This window comes from Pipistrellus kuhlii, unplaced genomic scaffold (genome assembly GCF_014108245.1).
Source record: "Pipistrellus kuhlii isolate mPipKuh1 unplaced genomic scaffold, mPipKuh1.p scaffold_m20_p_8, whole genome shotgun sequence".
In the NCBI taxonomy this organism is placed as follows: Eukaryota; Metazoa; Chordata; class Mammalia; order Chiroptera; family Vespertilionidae; genus Pipistrellus; species Pipistrellus kuhlii.
Genome location: NW_023425584.1, coordinates 25,676,523 through 25,699,522, shown reverse-complemented (window position 1 = coordinate 25,699,522; position 23,000 = coordinate 25,676,523). Strand labels below are relative to the sequence as shown.

At 46.9% G+C, this 23,000-nt stretch overlaps 2 protein-coding genes and 1 long non-coding RNA gene across 4 annotated transcripts in view; 1 reads left to right on the top strand and 2 right to left on the bottom strand.

Annotated features, from left to right (window-relative positions):
* Positions 1–10,599, top strand: part of CYSTM1 (cysteine rich transmembrane module containing 1) — a 44,179-nt gene extending 33,580 nt beyond the window's left edge. Inside the window, exon 3 of the mRNA XM_045576871.1 lies at positions 10,112–10,599. Within this exon, the coding sequence (XP_045432827.1) occupies positions 10,112–10,218 (107 nt within the window). The 3' untranslated portion in view covers positions 10,219–10,599. The remainder of the gene's footprint in view (positions 1–10,111) is intronic.
* Positions 7,282–10,112, bottom strand: LOC118711664. Its single transcript, XR_004985777.2, has 3 exons — positions 8,657–10,112; positions 7,448–8,617; positions 7,282–7,365 (listed from the first exon to the last, which is right to left on the bottom strand). It is a non-coding gene; the product is annotated as an uncharacterized LOC118711664 (long non-coding RNA).
* A 643-nt stretch (positions 10,600–11,242) lies between the features above and the next one.
* PFDN1 (prefoldin subunit 1) overlaps positions 11,243–23,000 on the bottom strand; it is a 51,504-nt gene continuing 39,746 nt past the window's right edge. For both annotated transcript variants that reach the window (XM_045576873.1, XM_036424917.2), the window contains exon 4: positions 11,243–12,110. Coding sequence is in view for 1 of the 2 variants with exons in the window: in XM_036424917.2 (XP_036280810.1) it covers positions 12,027–12,110 (84 nt within the window). In the remaining variant the exon portion in view is untranslated. The remainder of the gene's footprint in view (positions 12,111–23,000) is intronic.

Genomic DNA, 23,000 nt, shown 5'->3' with positions numbered 1-23,000 from the left:
GGCCAGCAAGGGAGGGCAGTTAGGGGTGGGCCAGCAGGGGAGGGCAGTTGGGGGTGATCAGGCCAGCAGGGGAGGACAGTTAGGGGTGACCAGGACTGCAGGGGAGGGCAGTTTGTGTTTAAGAAACTGCTACTGATTTCCAGAGTGGCTGTACCATTTGTAGTCGTAAGGGTAGAGAATGACTTCTAGTTGCTCTATATCTTCACCGGTACTTGATACTATGTTTTTTCAATTAGCCATTCTCATAGGTGTAATAGTGACATCTCATTGTGGTTTTAATTTGCATTTTTAAATGCCTTATGCTGTCATGTATGTATTGTATTTGCCGTCCTTACGTCTACTCTGATGTCTGTTCAAGTCTTTATTGATTTCAGAGAAAGAAGGGAGAGGGAGAGGATAGAAATAATAATGAGAGAGAACCATTGATAGGCTGCCTCCTGCACACCCCACATTGAGGATCAAACTTGCAACCTGGGCATGTGCCCTGACCAGGAATCAAACCGTGACCTCCTGGTTCATAGATCGATGCTCAATCACTGAGCCACACCAGCCAGGCTGTTCAAGTCTTTTGCCCATTTTTAAATGGAGTTGTTCTCTTACTGTGGAGTTTTGAGTCTTTAATGTTAATCCTAAATATTAAGTCCTTTGTTTGAGACTATCCCCTTCACAGTGTCTTCCACAGAACCAAAGTTTTCAGTTTTGATTTTCTTTTTCTTTTTCTTTTCTAGAGCATGCTTTGTTGTCAGGTCTGAAAACTCTTTGCCTAACCCCAGGTTATAAAGATTCTCTTCTGCCAAAACCGGTTTGGCTCAGTGGATAGAGCGTCGGCCTATGGACTGAAAGGTCCCGGGTTTGATTCCAGTCAGGGGCATGTACATTGGTTGTGGGCACATCCCCAGTGGGGGTTGTGCATGAGGCAGCTGGTCGGTGTTTTCTTTCATCATCAATGTTTCTAGCTCTCTATCCCTCTCCCTTTCTCTCTGTAAAAAATCAATAAAATATATATTTTTTTAAAAAGATTATCTTCTGGTTTTTTTTATTTAAGTTTTACAATTTTATATTTAAATCTATGATCCACTTTGGTTTAATTTTTATATAAAATTTGAGGGTTTTTTTTGTTTTTTGTATGCCAATTTTTTCAACATTTGTTTGAAAAAAACTAACCTTTCTCCATTGAATTACTTTTGCATATTTGTCAAACATCAGCTGACCATGTTGCTGTGGGTTTATTGTCCTCTTTGTTTCATTTCTTTGATCTGTATGTCTCTCGCTTTGCCAATACCAAACCGTCTTGACTACTGTTGTTTTATATTAAACTAGTAGCCCTGTGCACCAATCCACGCACCAGTAGCTCTCTGCAGCCGGTGCACAACGCTGCCTCGTCATCACAGCGATGAAGCAAGCATTCTGCCAGGCTGCTCACACTGCCTACTGTCAGAGGCCATCCCCCGCCCCCAGGGCTGGGGGACTCTGGCAGGGCTAAGAGGACTGGGTGCTGCCATTTTGTGGCTATAGGGACCACTGTCTTTTGTGACAGAGTGATGGTTAATTTGCATATTATCATTTTATTAGATAGGCTTTTAAAAATTTTTGTGAGTGTATTTTTATTGATTTCAGAGGGGAAGGGGTAGGGAGGGAGAGAGAAACATCAATGATCAGAATCATTGATTGGGTGCCTCCTGCACGCCCCCCACTGGGGATTGAGCCTGCAAAGCAGGTATGTGCCCTTGACTGGAATCAAACCTGGGACCCCTCAGTACACAGGCCAACACTCCATCCACTGAGCCAAATCAGCCAGGGCAGGATCTTAAAGTAAGGTGGTGGGTTTCCTCCAACTTTATTCTTTTTCAAAATTGTTTGTTCTACTTCTCTTGCCTTTCCATACATTTTAGAATCAGCATAGCCACAAAAAATATTGCTGGGATTTTTATTAGAATTGGATTAAATCTACATATCATTATAGGGTCTGAGGAGTATTTCAGTGGGATTGCTTATTCACAACTATGTGCCATAGCCTTTAATAATGCAAGTTATCCTGCTCCTACCTCCCTTTGCTGTGTTGTGGTTATTCGAGTGAAAGCCCAGCTATGACTGGTTACTTTGTGTCTTTTGAAGTCTGGTAGTAACAGATGTGGTCCACATCACTGTGGTACAAACAGCCATGAAAAGATGACTAGCATTGATGTGTGGCTTGTGGGTCTGGCCATGCTCTGGGTCAGTAAGCCACCATCATTCACAGCCTTGGTTTCCATGAGTCTCAACTAATGAGCAGGATCTTGAAAGTTTGCCAGCCCTTAGAGCACATGTGTCAAACACAAGGCCTGCGGGCCAAATCCGTCCCGCCAGGCCTTGCAATGTGGCCCTCACCGCGCTGTCATCACTGCACTCCGCTGCGTTTCCATCACAATGACAGTTTATGACTGTTCAGTAAACCATTCCGCCTGCGATTTAGGCTGGATTTTAGATTTTGGCCCCTTCTCTGATTGAGTTCGACACCCCTACCTTAGAGGATTCTCTCTGCCTCGAGGTCTTTACTCTTCTGCCATACGGTCACAGAACTGTCATGTTCTGGGCATAATCAGATTTTTCCCCGTAATTTCTTCTGCCTGGCATAGCAGCCCCACTCACACTTACTTTTCCAAAAGCTGCATTAGAAATAGATTCACGTACAGTGAATGGCTCCCTCCCTTCTGCTGCGGAAATGTCATCAGTGACCTGGGGCTTCTCGTAGCTGCTGAGCCCCTCCCCTTTGGTCTACACCTTCTCTTGTCCGAGGCCATGGTGCAGGCTTCCAGCGGAAGTGCGGTGCTAGGAATCACTTGTTGCTTGTGCCTCATCCTGCCCTCCCACCCCCTCTGTCTCTTGGCTGACTTCAGAGTAAAAGGAAAGCTGCTTTCTCCTCTGAACCAAATAAGAACAGGGATCCTGCTGAGGTGTCTCTTCCCCTCTGGGTATGAGATGATTCACCAGAATAATAACCTTGTGCAATAGAAGTAGCTCTATCACTAGCAAACTATTTGAGGTTGACTTTTGGTGGCTGCTTTTCATGAGGTTTTTTTTTTTGTTTTGTGTGTTTTTTTTAAATATATTTTATTGGTTTTTTACAGAGAGGAAGGGAGAGGGATAGAGAGCTAGAAACATCGATGAGGGAGAACCATCGACCAGCTGCCTCTTGTACACCCCCCACTGGGGATGTGCCTGCAACCAAGGTACATGCCCTTGACTGGAATCGAACCCGGGACCTTTCAGTCCGCAGGCCGATGCTCTGTCCACTGAGCCAAACCGGTTTTGGCTCGGCATGAGGTTTTTTATTATCTGCTCAAACTTACAAAAAACTAATATTATCTATACGTCTTTCATCTTATAAATTCTTCTGGGTAGATTCCCCACCCTACCCCATCCCAAAGCTATTCAACCTTTCAATCAGCTCTGTGCATGTGCGGGACCCTGCACACTCTGGGCCTGGACGGGAGGGGGGTGGGGGGAGTGCCCGAATGTAGATGCTGCACCAGAACACCTCATCTCAGTTCTTTAGTTTTATTGACATAAACAGAGGAGTGTGTATCAAATTGTGAATATAACATTTAAAATGTACTATATGATCTCACTAAGAATCCCCATAATGAAACTTTCCCATTTGTTAACTGATCTTTTTTGTTTAATACTTTTGTCCTCATTTCCCATGTTATATAAGGCAGGAGTCTCCACAACTATCTGTCCTCCCGATAGAGGAGGGAGCAGAGGCTCTCAGGGGTCAAATGACTTACCCAAGGTCACCTAGCAATGAACAGGCCAGGACCTCAGCTTGGGTCTGTCCAACTCCCAAAGTTGGTAGCAAGGATGTGGACACTGGTTTTGACCTCCTCTTTGGTTGGTGTGTGTGTGTGTGGGGGGGGGGGGGGTGTTGGGAGAGGGCTTATTTTCTGTTTTTTGAGCAGGGTGAGTTCCACTTTTCTACTTGTAGACCAGCATGGTCTTTACTGGAAAGTATCTCTGGTCAGCTTCCAGCACTGATTGTGTCAAATGAGGAAAGTGGTCTGTGCTGTGTGTTCTCGCACACATGCCCTTCTCGGGCTCCTCAGCAACCTCCTCCTCTTCTACAGCATCTCCATTTGGGGGGTGAAAGAGTGGGAGGAGGATGGTGCTTTCACTTTAATATTCTGTGACGATGGACAGAAAATGCTGTCAGCTCCTTTACCCCATCTCTGCTTTTTATTTTCCTAGACCAAAACACAGCCGAAAGCTGGCTCTGGAAAGATACTCTTTTCTCCCCAAAACACAGCTTCTTTCCTGATGGAATTTTTGAGATTCGTTTGTGAGCTGATCACACAGGATTGGCTTTTAGTTTGTTTTAATCCTCACCTGAGGATATTTTCCCATTGATTTTTAGGGAGAGTAGAAGAGAAAGGGAAGAGAGAGAAACATGGATGTGAGAAACATATCCATTGGTTGCCTCCTGCACGAGCCCAATAAGGGCCTGGGCGGAGCCTGCAGCCCAGGTGTATGCCCTTGACCCTTTGGCCTTGTAGGCCAACACTTGTGGGGTTTTTTAAGGCATAAGGAGAAACACTTTACTCTTGTTTTTAATCCTTTAATTACGTACATCCCTTCTAACTTGACCATTCTCTTTCCTATTATGTTTCATAGCCTGTACTTCCTGCAGCCCTTATGTTGACATTGTCTTAAGGATAGTCACAGACTCATCACATCTCAGCAAGTGCTCACATTCTCACTGTATGTGCGGGTTTCCTTACACCGTCATCTAAGGAAACGGGATGTTCCTGAATATCTCACCCTCTGGTCTCTGAGGGGTGTCTCAGCAGCTAAAGCTGTGTGTCTGCCCCCCAGCACACACAGCTTCCCCCAGGGGTGGGCTTCTCTCCCTTTTCCCTGAGAGCCGCTGTGCTAACTAACCATGGACTGCTGCCAGGGCCTCCGCTTCTGCATCCTGTGATGATTTGGGCCACACACACAAATGCTAATCTGAATATGGATTGGCTATAGCCCCGCTCTCACACAGACCCAGAAGAAGAAAACCCACGTTTTTGGTGGTTTCTTCTGTAGGATGTCACCACATGGTGGCTCCTATTTATGAAGTCCTCCCTCCTTCACTGTATGCCAGGCCCTGGGCCAAGCACTTTACACTGTCTGGTTTTTGTCATAAAACATAGGCTTAGGCACTACTCTTCCCATTTCACAAGTGAGGAGACGGTGGCACAGGAAAGATGGGGCTTGCTCAGGGTCACACAGCCATCAGTGGCAGCATCGGGATTGGAAGTTGGGCAGAGCCCCAGAGATACTGTCCTTAAACAATGAAGCAACCCTAGGGGTGGGCGGCCAAGGAAAGTCTGGAGTAAACCTCTTTAGGGGGATAGTCCAGCCACCTCTCCTCCACCCACCCCAGGAATGCCTTGTTCTGGGCCAGCACCTCCCCCCACCCCCCCCCCCCCAAAGCCTGCTGGAGATGGCCGAGTGGCTTCCAGGAAGGACCTGAAATTCACTCCATCTCTCAGGCGGTTCTGAGGCAATGGGCCCTGACTCTCTGGGGGACATACTCTGGATGCCTGGGGAGGCCCCAAGCTTAGCAGGCAAAGGCTGCTGCTGCAAAACCAGGGCCAGGGCTGTGCCAGCCCCTCCCCACCTCCCTGTGGAGGAAGAGGAAAGGAAAGTATTCCTAACCTCTCCTGCTCTTAACCTCCAGGTTAAATGACACCTTCACTGCCTCTGCTATTCCTAGCCACTCTTCCCAACACCCACCCCCCCAGCACACTTAACCTGGTGCTCACGAGCTTGCACAGATGACACAGTGGCACTGCCTCTAGGACGTTTCCTCACCAGTGCAGCCCCTGCATGGGACAGAATAACTGATCCCACTACACATGTACATCCATGACAAGTTTGTGCTCTCCCTCTGCCCCTGCATGGGACAGAATCCAACCTATTGCTACCTTAACATTTTCCCTCCCTGCCTGCCTCTTGGTTTGACCAGTAGGAGGGCTGTTCCAGCAGCTCTGATATCCCTGGAAAGGCTGTCTGGGTCTCTGTTGACTTAGGTTCTCAATGTGGGCTGAGGAGAGCAAGGCTCCAGGCCTCCTGCCTCTAGCAAAGCTGTCATTTCACTGGGGCCACTTCTTGGAAAGCGCAGTGGCTGTGGTGGTCTTAGCCTGGGAAGCAGCCCTGGGTGCCATTCCTGGTCTGGGCCGCAAGATGCTAAGGTGCGACTTCCTTGTTTCTAGAGCAAGAGGGCGCCAGGTGTCAGAACTCTGTGGGAGGCCCCACTCCTTATTTGGGTCCTTATTAGCTTCCGGGGTTGTGACTATTCCATACGCATTCACGAAGGGGTGGGCTATAAGGCTCCATTACCAACAGCATCTGATTAATCATTTAAAATGTCTGAGCTGAGCAAATAAAGGTTTCAGATTCCAGGAAGGAGCTCACATTTCTTGTGAGTCGTCTCTGCCCTGCCCCCGTGGCCGTGGCCGGAGCTCCCGTGCCTGTTGCCTGCCCAGAGCCAGGTTGTGTGAATGGCACTTTGCGGCTGCTCACTAGGTAGTCCTAGAACGGGCTGCGGGGGTGTGTCTGGCGAGGATGTAGTAGGCTGGTGGCCTGCAGAAGACCCCAGGGCTTGGTGGGCAGGCAGCTGGGCACAGGGGCTATAGGCCTAGCACCTTTTCTGTTTACTCTGCTTCTAGCACAGAGGCAAGAGGGTAAGTGGGAGCCTCTGACAGAAGCTGCTCTGCACCCAAGACTTGCCTGGGGCCTTTCTGACCTTTGTGGGCCTCTGGGTCAAAACTGTGCTCATATCCCCTTCCTTCCCTCCCCTTTGTCCCTCTCCCTCTCCCTCTCCGTTCCACTTGCACTGACATGGCAAAGCCCCTTGGTAGGCCCCACCCTGGGCTGGAGCTGAAACCGAGGAGGGTTGGTGCCAGAGGACTGCTCGGGGGCAAGAGCGACAAGCAGGTAGGCTGACCCTGATCCCAGTTCAACAGCAGTTTTCTAGGAAGAGAGCCCTCAGTCCTTCCTACCTGGGTCCAGGGCACAGGCTTCTGGCACTGGCTGGACAGGGCAGCCTTGGCTACCAACCACTGGACAGCTCATAGGGGGGAGTCTTTTGGCTGATGTGTATGTGAACAGATGGCCCTACCCTTCCTTGTCCCTAAGCTGCCCACACTGGGGCACTTGATCTCCAAGCTCAATCTGGGCAGCCCCTGTACCTGGGCACTGACTGCTGAGTTGCCTGCTCCCAACCCCCACTGCTTTCTGATTCCCCTCCTTTTTTTATAAACCTTTCATTCTCAGATAACTTAAGGCTTACGTAAGAGTTATAGAAATGGCAGTTTCTGTATACTGTTTGCCCAGCTTCCTCTTACATAGCCATAGATCACAGGCAGATTTAGTTTTGAATATTTATAACCCTTGGTCTTTAATAATTTAATTGTAAAGTTACATAATTTAACTTCTTACATAGCCATAGTTCTGCCCTTTTGGTCGTGCATGCCAGAAGAGACCATGGCCAGGAAGGCCACGTGGCCTGGGTAGGGAGTATGAGACTGGCATCATCTGCACCTCAGCCCTGCTGTACCCAATGCTGCTGGTCACTTCCATGCACATGCGGCCCCCTGGCTTCGAGTACCCAGGGGGGTGTCAGGGCCCAGGACTCGGGCAGCAGGGCTGCATTCTGGCAGGCCAGCCAGGTGGAGGCGGCGCTCTCAGGCAGTCATCACTAGGTGGCAGGGATGGGGACTAGCGGAAGGCGAGGAGCAGTGGTGTCCCCGGCAGACTAGGCCGTGCAGCAGACCCTTCAGGTAGGTGAGGCATCTGGGAGGTACAGGTGTAAAACATGCCACTTCTGGGCCCCACAGGGGGTAGCTGTGAGGAACTGTGAGGTCTTCCTCAGAGCAAGTCCCTTTACCTCCACACCTGCCCTGCCCCGGGGACTCTCCCACCACCCCATCTTCTTGACAGCCTGGGGCAGAGGTTCTGTCCTCAGTTAATGGAAAGGTCACGAGGGCTTTGGAAGAGTTGGTGCTCCAGGAAATGAGTGCTCGGGTTTCTAAGGTATGTACCGCATTCACCACCCGTGTGGAGGCCGAGGCAGCCGTCTGGTGCAAGTCCTCCGTTCCCAGCCAGACTGGTTATTTCTAACCTCCGCGGACAGTGTCTGGGAGCAAGGAGCTCAGCGTACTTATCGCCCCAGGATTCGGAGTGTGTCATGTGAAATACAGCCTGGCAACGACAAACTGAACTAAAGGAGAAAGTGATAGAGGAAGTGAGGCAGGGACGTTTTTGTGCTCCTGACTAAGCTGCCTGCGGTTCAGTGGTTCTGACCGGAGAGAAGCGGTGAGGGGGACAGGGCTGGGCAGACTGAGTGGCACTGGTCCTGGCCCATCTGTGAACACCTCATAAATGGCAGCTTAAAGAAACAGCAGGAACTTGCACATGGCCACCTACCCTGGGCTGGGTCTCAGGCCTGGGTCAAGCAGGCTGCTTCTAGAGCTGGCAGGGAGGGGGCCTTTCTATCCCAGGGCAGCAGAGCCAGTGCGACTACTGGAAGGGATTACTCAAGGGGTTCCACAGCCACAGCCAGTTGTGTCCTCAGTTTCCCTGTCCAAGGAATCTCAGCTAGTGGCACTGTCCAGGGGACTAGGCCTGCCACCTAGGCAGATGGCAGATGGCACTTGCTGCGGTGACCCGAGTCTGGAGGGCCCAGGCCTTCAGTAGGTAGGGTGGGCTCTGGCTGGTGTGAGAGGACTGTCCTAGAGCCCATTCACTCCTACTCCCTTTTCTATCCTAGTTGGGCCTGGGCAGGCCTAGCTTGTCAAAGGCCTGAGTTCAGATCCTGCCCCTGCCTGGTCATGTGTGTTTGAACAAGAAACTTTAATCTCTGTAAACCTGGAGTTCCTTATGTGTGAAATGGGAATGATGGAGATATCTGTCTCAGGGTTTCTGTTAGGACTAAGTCAGGCCTTAGAACAAACGGGTTATCTTCCCTTCAACTAAGCTTTCCTGGTGGTAAGTCTTGAGACCCAGACCCCGAACAACTTTGCATGTGTTGCTGAGTGGGGCCAAATGGAAGCACTGAGACGAAGAGAAGGGAAGGGGATGTCTCGGTGGAGGGCCACTGATACAATGGGAGAAACTTGGAAAGCTCATACTAACCCGGCATATTCTGGCTACTATACCAGGCTCCAGAGAGGAAGTTACCCAGAGAGGAGGTATAAAAATAGATAGGCAAAAATAGAACTGAAACAAGATTGCCAAAGAACTGGCTTAATTTATAAGATTCGTGTATTCATGAACTTTCAGAAAGTTTAAAATCCTAACTGCCTAAAACAGTCTGATGGTGGTGGTTTTCAGATTTTCTTAAAAGTGGCCCAGATTCTCGGAAGACAGGGTTGACCATCAGCATTTTAAGGATGTCCGTAAGGGAAGAGAGGCCGCAAACCAGCTGACAAGTAAAGGGTGGTTGGGGTCCTTCTTGCCTATGGATTTGTTTTGCACTCAAATCTCTTAACAGTGCACTTGGTCCTGGCAGGCTTAGGTGTCCAGCTCCATTCTGGACACAGGAAGCATGTTAGGCTCCGGCGTCCCTCCTACCAGACCAGGTTTTCATCCCTGCCTTCCACGGTGTTATGTCAGAGTTTAGAGGTTGAGACACATTCTGATACTGTTCATTGCCCAGGTATGAAAAACCAAGATTCTTAATTCTTCTTTTAGAAGACTTTTGTTATTCTCTCTCTTGGGCAAGGGCTTCGTTGTATCTAAAGAAACATTTCCCTCGGACCTCTATAGGGTACAGGACCTACTAATAGTAGAGTTGCTTGGTTTATAAACCAACGCTGGCCAGATCGCAATGGACTTTTCTTATCTAAATTCTGGCTGCCTTGGTGCCAGGCAGCAGTATAGGTTCCCTGTAGGAATCAGAGTCCTGAGGAGGAAGAAGAGGAGGAGGAGGAGGGGGAGGAGGGGAAGTAGCTGAGGTGCTCAGCCCCTTCCTCCCTTCACTATCCACAACAGCATAAGCAGAAAGGCGCCTGGTCTGGGAGGCATGGGCTCTGCGGGGCCCAGGGTTTGCGCCATTCGTTCTCACCCTCTCTCCTCTCCACTCCAGTGTACGTGGTAGAAGACCAAAGAAGGGATGACCTGGGCGCATCCTCCTGCCTCACCGCGTGCTGGACGGCTCTCTGCTGTTGCTGCCTCTGGGACATGCTCACCTGACCGGCCTGTCCCTGCTGTCCCGCCAGCTCTTCTGTCACCTCCAATAGGTGTGCCTGCCCCATCTCTTCTGATTGCTAAATTAAATGACTAGCTCTGCGCAGACACTTCTACCTTCAACACAGTGGACTCTAGGTTAGCAGGGGTTGCTGATGTTTAATCCAGTGACTTTATCTTTCTAATGTTCAAAATTAATTTCCTATTGGCTTTTCACAAATGTGCTAAATGACTTCCCTTCTATTTTTTTGGCCAAAGGCTTAGTTATGAAATATATATTTATAATTTTTAAAGTACACATTCAAAGTAGTGGCATAATGTAACATATCACTGAATGATTTCTTTGCTAACACCCTGTATGTTTCAATAAATTTGTCTAAACTTCAACTGTCTGAATTATTCCAGGTAAAATGTAAGCTGCGGGTGTCTCAGCTAGTGGCCGCTGTCCGGCATATGAGGCGGCGCTTATTTGCCTTTTCATTCTGGCTGCTGGTGGGCAGGGTGGGTGTTTTTAGGAAACTAGGTCCCAAGGCTGGGGCCTTCAGTCAGGTCATGGGGCCCTCGCCAAGCTAGCCTTTTCAAAGCTTTCTTTTCCTGCTGACAGACACACACACATCAGGAAACCATGCTACCCATCTTAGCTTTGGCCACAGGGTGGCGCTGAGCTACCAGAGCAGCAAGTCAGAGCTTCTCAGCCCCAAGAGGCTGCAGTTGACAACTCCCTGCCCACCTTCCCTCTAAGCAGTGATATGCTTATGAATATTTGCCAGTTTACTCTTTAAAAATAAACACAATGCCATGCTTATGTAGAGATTTCTGATTTTTGTGGAGTAAATGGGTCCCTCCATAGCTGATTTCAAGTTCCCATGATGTCCTGGGAGTTGGGAAGAGAAGCACCGTCCAGATTAAGACTGTTAACCTCAAAACATAGATCACAGGCAGACTTAGTTATTAGGAAGAGAGATGTTTTGAATATTTATTACCCTTGTTCTTTAATAATTTAATTGTAAAGTTACATAATTTAATTTTGAATAATGGCTGTGTTTAACAACTGGTTTGAAACAAAATTCCTAAAAGTTGAATAACTGGCTCTCCTGAGCCAGGATAAGCAGCTCCCACACACCACCATCCCGAGCCTCTGGGAGGCCTCGCGAGGCAGTGTCCACCTTATGATCACAGGGAGACAGTCCTGGAGGGGCTGCTGGCTTATTAGTAAATTCTCTTTTGGGATGTTGGGGAAAAGCAGGAATCTTCAGGCACACTGCCGCCGAAGACTGCTGTCCTCACTACATTCAGCTATGCCCTGGTCTCCCTGCTTTCCTGCTTGCACATCCCATGGAGGCGGTGAGCTTGAGGAGTTTACTTGAAGGATCACAGAGGAAAAAATAAGTGTGGGGACTTCGATGCAGAAGGAGCAGGGCCACAGCCCCAGAGGGACAGGGAGGAGCTCAGGGAGAGAGAGCCTCTGCCTCTCTGTTCTCATCCATCGGCTCAAGAAAAGCAAACTTGGCAGAGTGGCACAGATGCCTTTTATTGGTCTGACCAGCATGACTAGTAGGGGGCATGGGCACAGCTCCCCTACCTGTCCTGGCTCCCATCTCCCCTCTCCGGGGAGTTCAGGCAGAGATGGCAGGCAGAGCAGGATGAAAAATACGGTCTTGGGTGTGAAAGGGGCTCAGGGTGATGTAGAAAACAGGGGTTACCAGGCCATCGGATAAAAGGTCCATCGGAGCACAGCAGAAGCATTTCCCTGCACGAGCCCCGTCCTTGCCAGGAATGGGAGGGGCCCGGAGGAAGCGCTCCCCAGAGGCTCCCTACGGTGCCCTCCGCGCCATCAGCATCTCCCGGATGTTGTCCTCCGCTTCCTTCACGCTGCGCTCCAGGTAGGACTTTTTCTGCTGCAATGTGAGGTAAGAAACAAGGTTAGGGTGACTGGGACGGGTTGGCAGATACAACTTTTATGCCCAGTGGCCATGGCTTCTCCTCTGTGACCGACCGGTGACTTCCAGGAGCATGTTGTTGACCGGGAGCCAGGTACGCACCCCGGACCCCGGACCCGCGGGGGGGGGAGGGGGGGGGTCGCTTGGTACAGAAAGCAGAGTGCGTGGATGGCAGTAGCACTCTTCCTCTAGAAGGAAGTAGACTCTAAACACAGGCGTCTGGGTACATGACTTTACACCAGACAAAGGCCAGGAAATTCCAGGACAAAGCTCCAGCCCCATAGCAGACTGTCAAGGTTTTCCACGGGCCCAGCCAGGTCCAGTAGCCACCACTGCTGAATGGACGTGTACCCTCTGCTGTCCAGCAAGACGACAGGCTTCATGAGTGCTAAAAAGCTGTATCACACATCTCATCAAGGCAGATGAGTCAGGGTGAAATCTGCTTTTCTAATGAAACCCGCCTGCCAGGAATCCAGGACAGTGACACACCGAGGAAAACAGACCCTTTGGAAGTTTACCTCCTTCCCCATCTGGGTCCTAAATTAAAAATCTCAACCTAGACAAAGAACTTGACTTTCAGGAGCCACATCTGGACCAGGATTACAAAAGATTAGTCAAAGGAAATGATGTCCGAACATTATTTGCCCTGTGGTCACCCCAGAAGCATGGTGGCTTCACCGCCAGTCCCTGCCCTGAAGACGTAGTTGTGGCTGCATTCCCACTTACCAGACATGAAATGAAGGCTCCCTTTTTGAGGAAAACTCAATAACCCCCTCCAAGGATGTGTGTGACTAAGCCAGTCGTGAAGCTCTGGCCCAGGCGGTGCAGATGCGGCCAGTGCCCTCTCAGACCTACCCCTTCACACGAGCAGCTGTGGCTTCACACTGACCACTAGAGTGCCCAGAAGAGCCAGGAAAAGGCTAGGGCCAAGGACAGGTGAGCAGCCTGGCCTGACAGGCCTTGCAGGAAAATCCAAGAGAATCCCACTATCACTCGAGGCCTGTGCCACTAAACCTCACTACATATCCCTGCCTCTAGCTTCTCCCACTCCCTACCCAGATACTTATTAAACAATACATTTAGATTTTTTTTTTCCTGCAGGTGCCAAATGTGGCATCTACCAATCTATCAGTTTTTATGTGAACCTCTAATTCCTGTTTGTCTTCTTACCTCAAATTTCCTGAAGATGAGAAAAGGCGTATCTCTTTACCCACCTCCCATCTGTCCAACTTCCACACAATTCCTTACAAACAACAGGAGCACCATAAAAACTCTCAGAACCATATAATTTGTTGGCCACAAGTGTATGTTCTTGCTAAAGAATTTTAATTACACTGCTAGACCTGACATAGTCCTATCAATGTGATATCAGAGTGGAAACTTAAACTTTCTTTGATAAACAACCTTTAGACTGTACTTGTGGTGAGTTACAAAGGAAGAAATACTAATAAATGCCTGACACAGCACTGAAGAATGTGAATGCGCTGGGTGTTGCACGGAAGGGGAGCAGCAGCTCGATAGCAGCTCGATAGTGCCGTGTAGCATCCAGCCCCGTGGGATCTAAGGGAAAGGCTAGTGGAGCAAACAGTGTCCTCTGCCACAGTCAGCCAGGGCTCAGGGTCGCAGGCGCGAGGCACTCCATTTCTGCCAACTTGCTGCCCAACCAGCAAAACCACAAACTTGGAACATCAGCAAGAGCTTTTCTACCTACAGTCCAGGCCTCAATTCCGGTCAAAATCAAAGTGATTCTTTAAAATTCTTCATTTTATCATATTTATTCCTTCTGTCTTCCAGTTACATGACTTCTTCATGATTTTACCACTGCATATCCTAAAGTCTTCAAGTTTCAAAAAATAATAAAAATGAACTTGTTTATTTTTAAATCTTCAGTTTACCTAAATTTGCTAGACAAGAAATAAGTTTTTCCTCACAACAGACAGGGCATCCCTAGCCCAGAGCGACCTGTTTTCTAACTTTATTTCAATAGGTCCTATCTCATCCTTAAACACATCTAAGCCCAAAAGACTCTCGTAATCAAACCCAGATCAAAGCCTCTGTTGTGGGTTGAATTGTGTCTCATAAAAACATGTGCTGAAGTTCTAACCCCTGGAACCAGAGACGGGGACCTAATTTGGAAAAAGGGTCTTTGGAGATGTAACCAAGTTAAGATGAGGTCATGTTGGATTGGGCTGGGCCATAAATCCAATGATTAGTGTCTTTACAAGGCCACACAAAGACAAAGGGAGAATGCCATGCATCAATGGAGGGAGAAGAGTGGAGGATTGCATCTATAAGCCAAGGATGGTCGGCAACCATCAGAAGCTCAGAAGAGGGAAGGAAGAATTATTCCCTAGGCCTTACCGAAGGAGCAGGGCCCTGCAACACTTTGATTTTGAACTTCTAGACTCCAGAATTATGAGAGAATACGTTTCTGTTGTCTTAAACCACCCACTTTGTGGTAGTTATGAGGCCCTAGGAAACCAACACAGCACCTGAAATGAGGGATGCACCAGGGACAGAATCTACCCACAAAGAGCCTCTGACCACACTGAGGATCCCTAAAAGTTAGTACCATGGAACCATGTCCCACCCCCTCCTGAAAACCGTGGTAGAATTGACCCCAAATACAAGTCAAATTTTCAAAGACAATGGAGAGAATGAAGGAACCAATGGCTGGACATGTGCCCCAGACTGACCTTCCTGGTTCATAGTCGATGCTCAAACACTAAGTCACACCAGCCAGGCAATAAATATTTAAAATAAACATTTTAGTCAAACTTTTTCTTCTTGGATCTCCACAACTTCTTCCTAAAACTATTTAGTCAAGCCAGAAATCTATGGACCTCAGCCTTCCCCATTTCTGTAAATGACAAGCCCATTCTTGTAATTGCTCAAGACAGAAACTTTGATGTCATCCTTGACTCTTCTGTCACACTGACATGGAATCAATCAACAAATCCTGTATCCAGAATCCGACCATATGAATGAATAGCCCCTTAAGTGGTTTCCTTTCTTCTGCTCTTGACCCCCTTGAGTTCCTTCGCCACATTGGTCAGACTCATCTTCTAACACTTAAAACTGTCCAATGGGTTTTTACTCAGAAGTAAAAGGCAAAAGCCTTTTCAAAAAGCCACACAGTCTTGTTCTCAGCTGACTTTCTGACCACCCCACCCACAACTCCCTCTCACTTTTCAGCTCCAGCCTCAAAGGCCTCCGAGCTGTTCCTCCCGGCCATCTGCTAAGCCCCTGCCTGGCCTTTGCCCTGTGGCTCTCTGTGTAGGAACTCTCTTCCCCAGCAGCCACACTACATGCTCCCTCACTTCCTCAGGCCTTTCTCAATGTCACCTCATGGGAAATGCCTTTTGATTAGGTCCCTATTCTCACCCTGATTTTCTCCGTAGCACCTATCACCACCAGAAGCAGAATTTGTCTGTCTGTCCTCCCTTATAAGAAAAGGTCATGAAGGCAGGACTTCGTTCTGTTTACTGATATAGTCTATGTCTAGAAGAAGGAATGGTACATACTAGGAACTCAATACCAGCTGAATAAAAATGTTTATTTTAAATATTAATTGCCTGGCTGGTGTGACTTAGTGTTTGAGCATCGACTATGAACCAGGAAGGTCAGTCTGGGGCACATGTCCAGGGCTGCGGGCTCGATCCCCAGTGGGAAGTGTACAGGAGGCAGCCAATTAATGATTCTCATCATTAATGTATCTATCTATTCCTTCCTCTCTAAAATCAATAAGAATAATTTTAAAGTGTTTTTTAATGGGAAATGATGCCTTACTGATTTAGTTGTACACACACACACTGCTCCTTTTTAACTAATTCTTTCTGCCGGTTTAAATGACCAGGGAACACTCTACAAAGAAAGCAAAGGCAGAAACTGACCATTCTCCTTCAAGGTTGTTTGTAGTGTTTGGCATTGCCTCCTAAGCTCTCCCCCGGATATACAGAGGTCCAAAACTCAAACCTCACTGAGCCCAATGGGGCACCAAAGCCTTATCCCACAAACAGTATAGGCCCTTATGCCTCATTAGGCCAACTTGTATAACTGGAAAGCAAACCATCCCAATCCCCCATCCTGAAGTGGCGAGTCCCTGAGAAACTACTCAGAAACAAGGCTGCGTGAGCTACAAGGGGGCTGTGCTGCCTAAACTCCATGGGACATTTTAAACCCAAACCTCCAGGATCCCAGGAAGACATTTGCTGGCCTCACTGCAGCATTTTTCTGTCTTGCTGAGCAATCTCCCCAGGGCCCTTTCCCTAGGAATTCTCCAGTGGCAGCAAACCACAGGCTCTGGCGCAGTGGCATTCTTGTGGGGCCTTGTCCTGATGTGAAATTCTGAGATTTCCTGTGGGGCTCAGCATGGCCAGGGAAATGAAATGGGACGCACTGCTCATCCGCTGAGGGTCTCTCTGAGAGTCAGGCTGAGGGACTGGTGTTTCATTCTTCTACTCTCACGGAGGAAAAGGCTCAAGTCCCTAAAACTCTGCTGACATGACACTATCTCCTGAAGTCATTCATCTTGTGACGCTCTCTCTACAGATCTTTTTTTTTCTTAGGAAGCTTATCCTCCTTCTCTAAATTAATGTTTTCCTGTTTGTCATTTCCTGGGGTACAGAAAAGAGTTTCCCCATTTGTAAAATGAGGATTTGGACAAAACCAGAGTTCCCACACCCCCATTATTTCTTTCATCACAGAACTCTTTCTTCAAATGAACTCTTGTCTTACGGACAAAATAGTAAGACAAATACAATGGAGCTCAGGGAAGGGGGGAGACGTGTCAGATAAAAGCAGAGCTGGCTTGTCCTCTGCCTCCAATACCATCTACGGGGGCAGCAGGTAAGGCATTCTTGGTTCCCTTTGCCATAACATTCTGAGATCTGTGCTTGGAGACCCTCTGCTCTGAACTCCATGTTTCTGACCCCGAGTTTGACCTCTCCTGGCCACACGCACTTCCTCTGCTTAATAATCCAGCTTCAGCACACAACTGCCAACTTCATGCCCTACTATTAATCAACAACCTCAGGCAAAGCCACCTTCTCACTGTCTCTCCCACGACTTCCCACTTAAAAACCCAAGAGCCTCAATGATTCTCCTGTACTCTCAGTTTGTGTTACTGTAAAATGGCCAGAGGGTGCCATCAATCCCAAGACTTCCTTTCCCCTCACAATTTTTATTTTACCCAAACTCTGACCGACCATGGATGGTCATATCCTAGAGATCTTCTCAACACCAGTAATTTCACCACCACTATTTCAGGTCATTTCTATCTGGTGACTCTCTCTTCAACACGTCACTCAGCAACAAGTTTTTCATTTTCCATTCCGCTTCTAGAGCCTTTCCCCCTCCTGCCCACTTTAGCCTGCACAGTCCATCATTGATGTTCATTCCCTTTGTAGATACCCTTTTCTCCTTTGTCCCTCTCCTTCTGCTGCACTTGCCTGGCTAAATGCCAACCCAGGTTAAACCCAAACATCTGCCTACACCATGCTTGTACCTGAACAACTGAATATTGCTGGAGAAAAACATTTAACTATGCTGAATGGTTTCCCTTTAAATTCAGGATCACGAATCTCAAATGGCACTCAACACTGTTTGGAAATTCTATTGAACTTCCTTTATAAAAGGTGTACTAGTTAATAAAGCAGATATTTTTCAATAGATGGAATTACATATAAGTTGATATACATGCAATTTTATATCTATCATATTTTGCTGTATTGACAGTAAGCTTTAAAACTTCATCTGTTGCCCTAGCTTGTTTGGCTGTGGTAAAGTGTTGGCCTGCGGACTAAAGGGTCCCAGGTTCGATTCGGTCAAGGCACATGCCCGAGTTGCGGACTCGACCCCCCAGGAGGGGGCGTGCAGGAGGCAACCAGTCAATGATTCTCTCTCATCATTGATGTTTCTAGCGCTCTCTCCCTCTCCCTTCCTCTCTGAAATGAATAAAAAAATACATTTTTTAAAAACTTCAGTTATTTTTTAATTTTTATTTAATATATTTTATTGATTTTTTACAGAGACGAAGAGAGAGGGATAGAGAGTTAGAAACATTGATGGGAGAGAAACATCAATCAGCTGCCTCTTGCACACCCCCTACTGGGGATGTACCCGCAACCAAGGTACATACCCTTGACCGGAATTGAACCTGCGACCTTTCACTCCACAGGCCGACGCTCTATCCACTGAGCCAAACCGGTTTCGGCAACATCATAGTAGTTATTTTTACGCTTAAAAATGTCATGCCAAACAAAGGGCATTTATGGGAAGTTTTAATTCACTACTTTATTTTAAAGAAAAAATTATCATATAGTTTGGGAAGCTTATGAACATACTCCATTTCAAGATATTGTGAACTCTGGTTTAAATGCTTTAAAATTGATGATAAAGAACATCCAGGTCAACCAAAAAAAGTTTGAAGACCAACAATTATGAGCATTATTGGATGAAGATGCGTGTCAAACTCAAAAACAACTTGCAGAAAGATTAAACATTGCTCAACAAACAATTTCCAATCTTTTACAAGCGATGGGAAATATTGTAAAGGAAGGAAAATGGGTGCCACATCAACTGAATGAAAGACAAATGGAAAACCGAAAAGTCATCAGTAAAATGTTGCTTCAACAGCACGAAAGACCTTTTTGCACCAAATTGTGACTGTCAATGAAAAGTGGATTTATTCTGAGAATCCCAAATGCACAAAATCATGGGTTGATCCAGGTCAACCATCAACATCGACTGCAAGACCAAATCACTTAGGAGAGAAGACAATGCTCTGCATTTGGTGGGATCAGGAAGGTGTGGTTGGTGTATTATGAGCTTCTAAAACTACTGACAACAAATAATCAATTTGAACCACGCTTTGATCGTGAAACGACCAGAATGGGCCAGAAGACATGGCAAAGTAATTTTGCTTCATGATAACGCACCATCACACACTTTAAAACCAGTTAAAGACATGTTAAAAGATTTTGCCTAGGAAGTATTAACCCACCCGCCGTATTCACCAAGACCTCGCTCCTTCAGATGACCACTTGTTCTGATGGATGGCACACACGCTTTCTGAGCAGCACTTCCAAACGTACGAGGGAGTGGAAAATTGGGTCTCTGAATGTTTTGCCTCAAAACAGGAAAAGCTCTATTGGGACGGTATCCACAGGTTACCTGAAGGACGGGGGAAATGTGTAGCTAGCGATGGACATTACTTTGAAGAAAGCACTTTTGATGTTTCTCTTGGGGTTATCGTGTTTTCTTTGATTACAAAATCCACATTATTAACCAGTACACCTAGTATGTTCACTTGTCTGCTCTCCAAAATTACTATTTCATTCCTTGTTCTCCTCAAATCTCCTATATTCTCTCCCCTCTGCCCCTCTTATTTCCAGTCACTGAGAAAATACAAGCAATCTAATGAGAATTCCCTCTTCTTCCCACTACCAAATCTACCACTGGACCTCCGCCTATACACACACCCCTTCTTTCCCTATTGTTAAAATGGAGAGTGTCCCTGCTTCTATCAAAACACAGCCCTTCCTCCTAGCACTGTCCATCTCCACTCACCTACTCCAAATTTCACTCCCCAGTTATCCCAGTTATTCTTAATCTTCCATTTCTCTTTCTTAGTGGAGCAAATCTTCTTTATTTTTTATCTTTGTTGACCTCCCATTCCCCTATAGGTATTGCCCCCTTCCTCCCCTTCTTAGCAAAACTTCTTGAACCACTTGTTTTTAATAGCTGCCTTCACCTCCTTACCTCCCATTTGCTCCTCAGACTTCTCCAATCCTGTCCACCTACTCTATTAAACTGACTGGACCAGCTCACCATTGAGCTCTGTTGTCCAAAGCAGTGGTTACTTCTCTATTCTCTTAACCTATTCTTACTCATCAAGAGCATTCAACACAATTCTTTATATATATATATATATATATATATATATATATATATATATATATTCATTTTTTATTGATTTTTTACAGAGAGGAAGGGAGAGAGACAGAGAGCTAGAAATGTCGATGAGAGAAACACCGACCAGCTGCCTCTTGCACCCTCTACCGGGGATGTGCCCGCAACCAACGTACATGCCCCTGACCGGAATCGAACCTGGGACCTTTCAGTCCGCAGACCAACGCTCTACCACTGAGCCAAACCGGTTTCGGCTCAACACAATTCTTAAAATACTTTCTTTGCTTAGCTGTCACGAAACCACACTCCTATTTTCCTCCTACATCACTGCCTACACTCCTTCTAAGTTCTCTTTTGCTGACTCCTACTCCGATGTTCAACTTCAAAATGTTGGCATTTTCCAGGAAGCTATCCTGGAACTTCTCTTTTCCCCATCTACACTTTCTCTTAGAAACTCTCAACTAGTCCCACAGTTTTATTTATTTTTTAAAATATATATCTTTATTTATTTCAGAGAGGAAGGGAAAAGGAAAGATGAAAACATCAATGAGAGAGAATCATTGATCGGCAACTCCTACACGCCCCCTATTGGGGATCAAGCCCACAACCTGGGCAAGTGCCCTGACCAGGATCAAACCATCACCTTTCTGGCCTATAGGCTGATGCTCAAATCACTGGGCCACCAGTTGGGCTAGTCCCACAGTTTTGTTTTGTTTGTTAGTTTTTTTTAAATATATATTTTATTAATTTTTTACAGAGAGGAAGGGAGAGAGAGAGCCAGAAACATTGATGAGAGAGAAACACTGACCAGCTGCCTCTTGCACACCCCCTACCGGGGATGTGCCCGCAACCAATGTACATGCCCTTGACCAGAATCGAACATGGGACCTTTCAGTCCACAGACCGACGCTCTACCACTGAGCCAAACCGGTTTTGGCTAGTCCCACAGTTTTAAAAATTAATTTAAATTACTCCCAAATATATATCTCCAACCCTAACTTCCCCTTAATTGCAGATTTATACATCCAATTGCGTGCAAAACATATCCTCTTGGATGTCAAACCAAGGTGATTTATAGTCACTTCATTCTCTGTTCCCCCCAGTCTTCTCCATCTCAGTGAATACCACTCATCTAATTGCTCAACTTAAAAACCACAGGAACAAACAAACCAACAAAAAACAGAAGCCATCTCTGATTCTTTTCTTCTCTTTAAACCCGATGTGTATTATGGGCCATTGAGTCAGCTCTGACTCCTGGCTACCCTATAAATGAGTGATGTCCACAATGTCCTGTCCTCAACTGCCCTGCTTAGTACCTGTAGATCCATGCCTATGGTTTCTTTTATGGAGTCAACCCATCTTGCATTTAGTCTTCCTCTTTTCCTGCTGCTGCCTTCTAGTTTTTTCCAGCATTCCTTTCTTTCCCAAAGAACTCTGCCTCAAGTAGGACAGTTTCAGTTTTGTCATTTTTGCCTCAAGTGATGTTTCAGGCTTACTTTGCTCTAGAACCCACTTGTTCTTCTTTCGGGCAGTTCGGAGTATCTGCAGAGCTCTCCTCCAACAACACATTTCAAATGAATTAATTTTTTCCTGCTTATCTTCTTCACTGTCCAACTTTTATATCTTTACATAATATTTGGGAATATGAGGGTATGGATGATCTTAGCCCTGGTTTCTAATGACATATCTTTGCTATTGGTTATCTTTTCTAATTCTTCCATTGCTGCCCCTCCAAATCTCAGCCTTCTCTTGACTTCCTGGTGCAGTCTCTATTTGAACTGATGACTAAATCAAAGTAAGCAAAATATTAAACAATTTTGGTATCTTCATTGTGTTATAGTTGTGTATTTATTCTATAATCATTTTTGTCTTCCTAATGTTCAGCTTTGCTTTAGTACTTTCTTTTTCACTTTCATTGTAAGTCATTTCAAATCATTCCTTTCTGCCAGTAAAATAAATTCATCTTAAATTATTGATATTTCCTCTACCAATTTCACCCCTTCTGCCTCTGAATCTAGTCCAGTTTCTTATATGTTCTGTGTACAGATTAAATAAATCTGTATAATTTTAATAATTTGTATATGTTCTGTATACAAATTTAGTAAAACCCCTTATTACCAATCCAATGCATCAGCAACTCTTAACTTACTTCCAAATATATTCCTAAACTAGTGACCCGGTGCACAGATTTGTGCACATTGAAAGGAAATTGGAAGATGGCTGGCAAGGCAGGACTGCAAGAGGGGCCAGACATGCCCTGGAGCCAATACCCACAGTCCCTCCCCAGCCTCTGAGGAGTGAGTGGGGTCCCTCCGGCAGGTGGGGTCCCTCGGCCTGGCCTGTGGGGACTGGGCTGGAACCGGCTCTCCAACATCCCCCGAGGGGTCCCAGAGTGTGAGAGGGCGTTCTGCAAAGTTGCTACAGGGTGTGGAACACAAACACAACTGTACAGAAAACCAGATTCAGAGGTACATAACCCACCCACAGCCGAAGGTGGAATCGCACAGCCTTGTGAAGAATCGGGCTCCCTCCTCTCTGGTTTTGGGGTGTGTCACCCAAGAACTGCTGCAGCTCAGCAGCTCCTATGTTGAGCACCTGCCCCCTAGTGGTCAATGTACATCATATCAACCGGTCAGATGGTAGAAGGGACATTTAGCATATTAGCCTTTTATATACTGCATATATATATACTAGAGTCCCAGTGCACAAAATTCATGCACAGGCCAGGGGAAGGGGGTCCTTCAGCCTGGCCTGCACCCTATCGTAAGGTGGGACCCCCAGGGGGATGTCTAACTGTTGGTTCAGGCCCAATCCCAAATCAGCAGTCAGACATCCCTCTTGCACTCCAGGACTGCTGGCTCCTAACCACTCGCCTGCCTGCCTGATTACCCCTAACAACTCTACCTGCCTGCCTGATCACCCCTAACCACTCTGCCT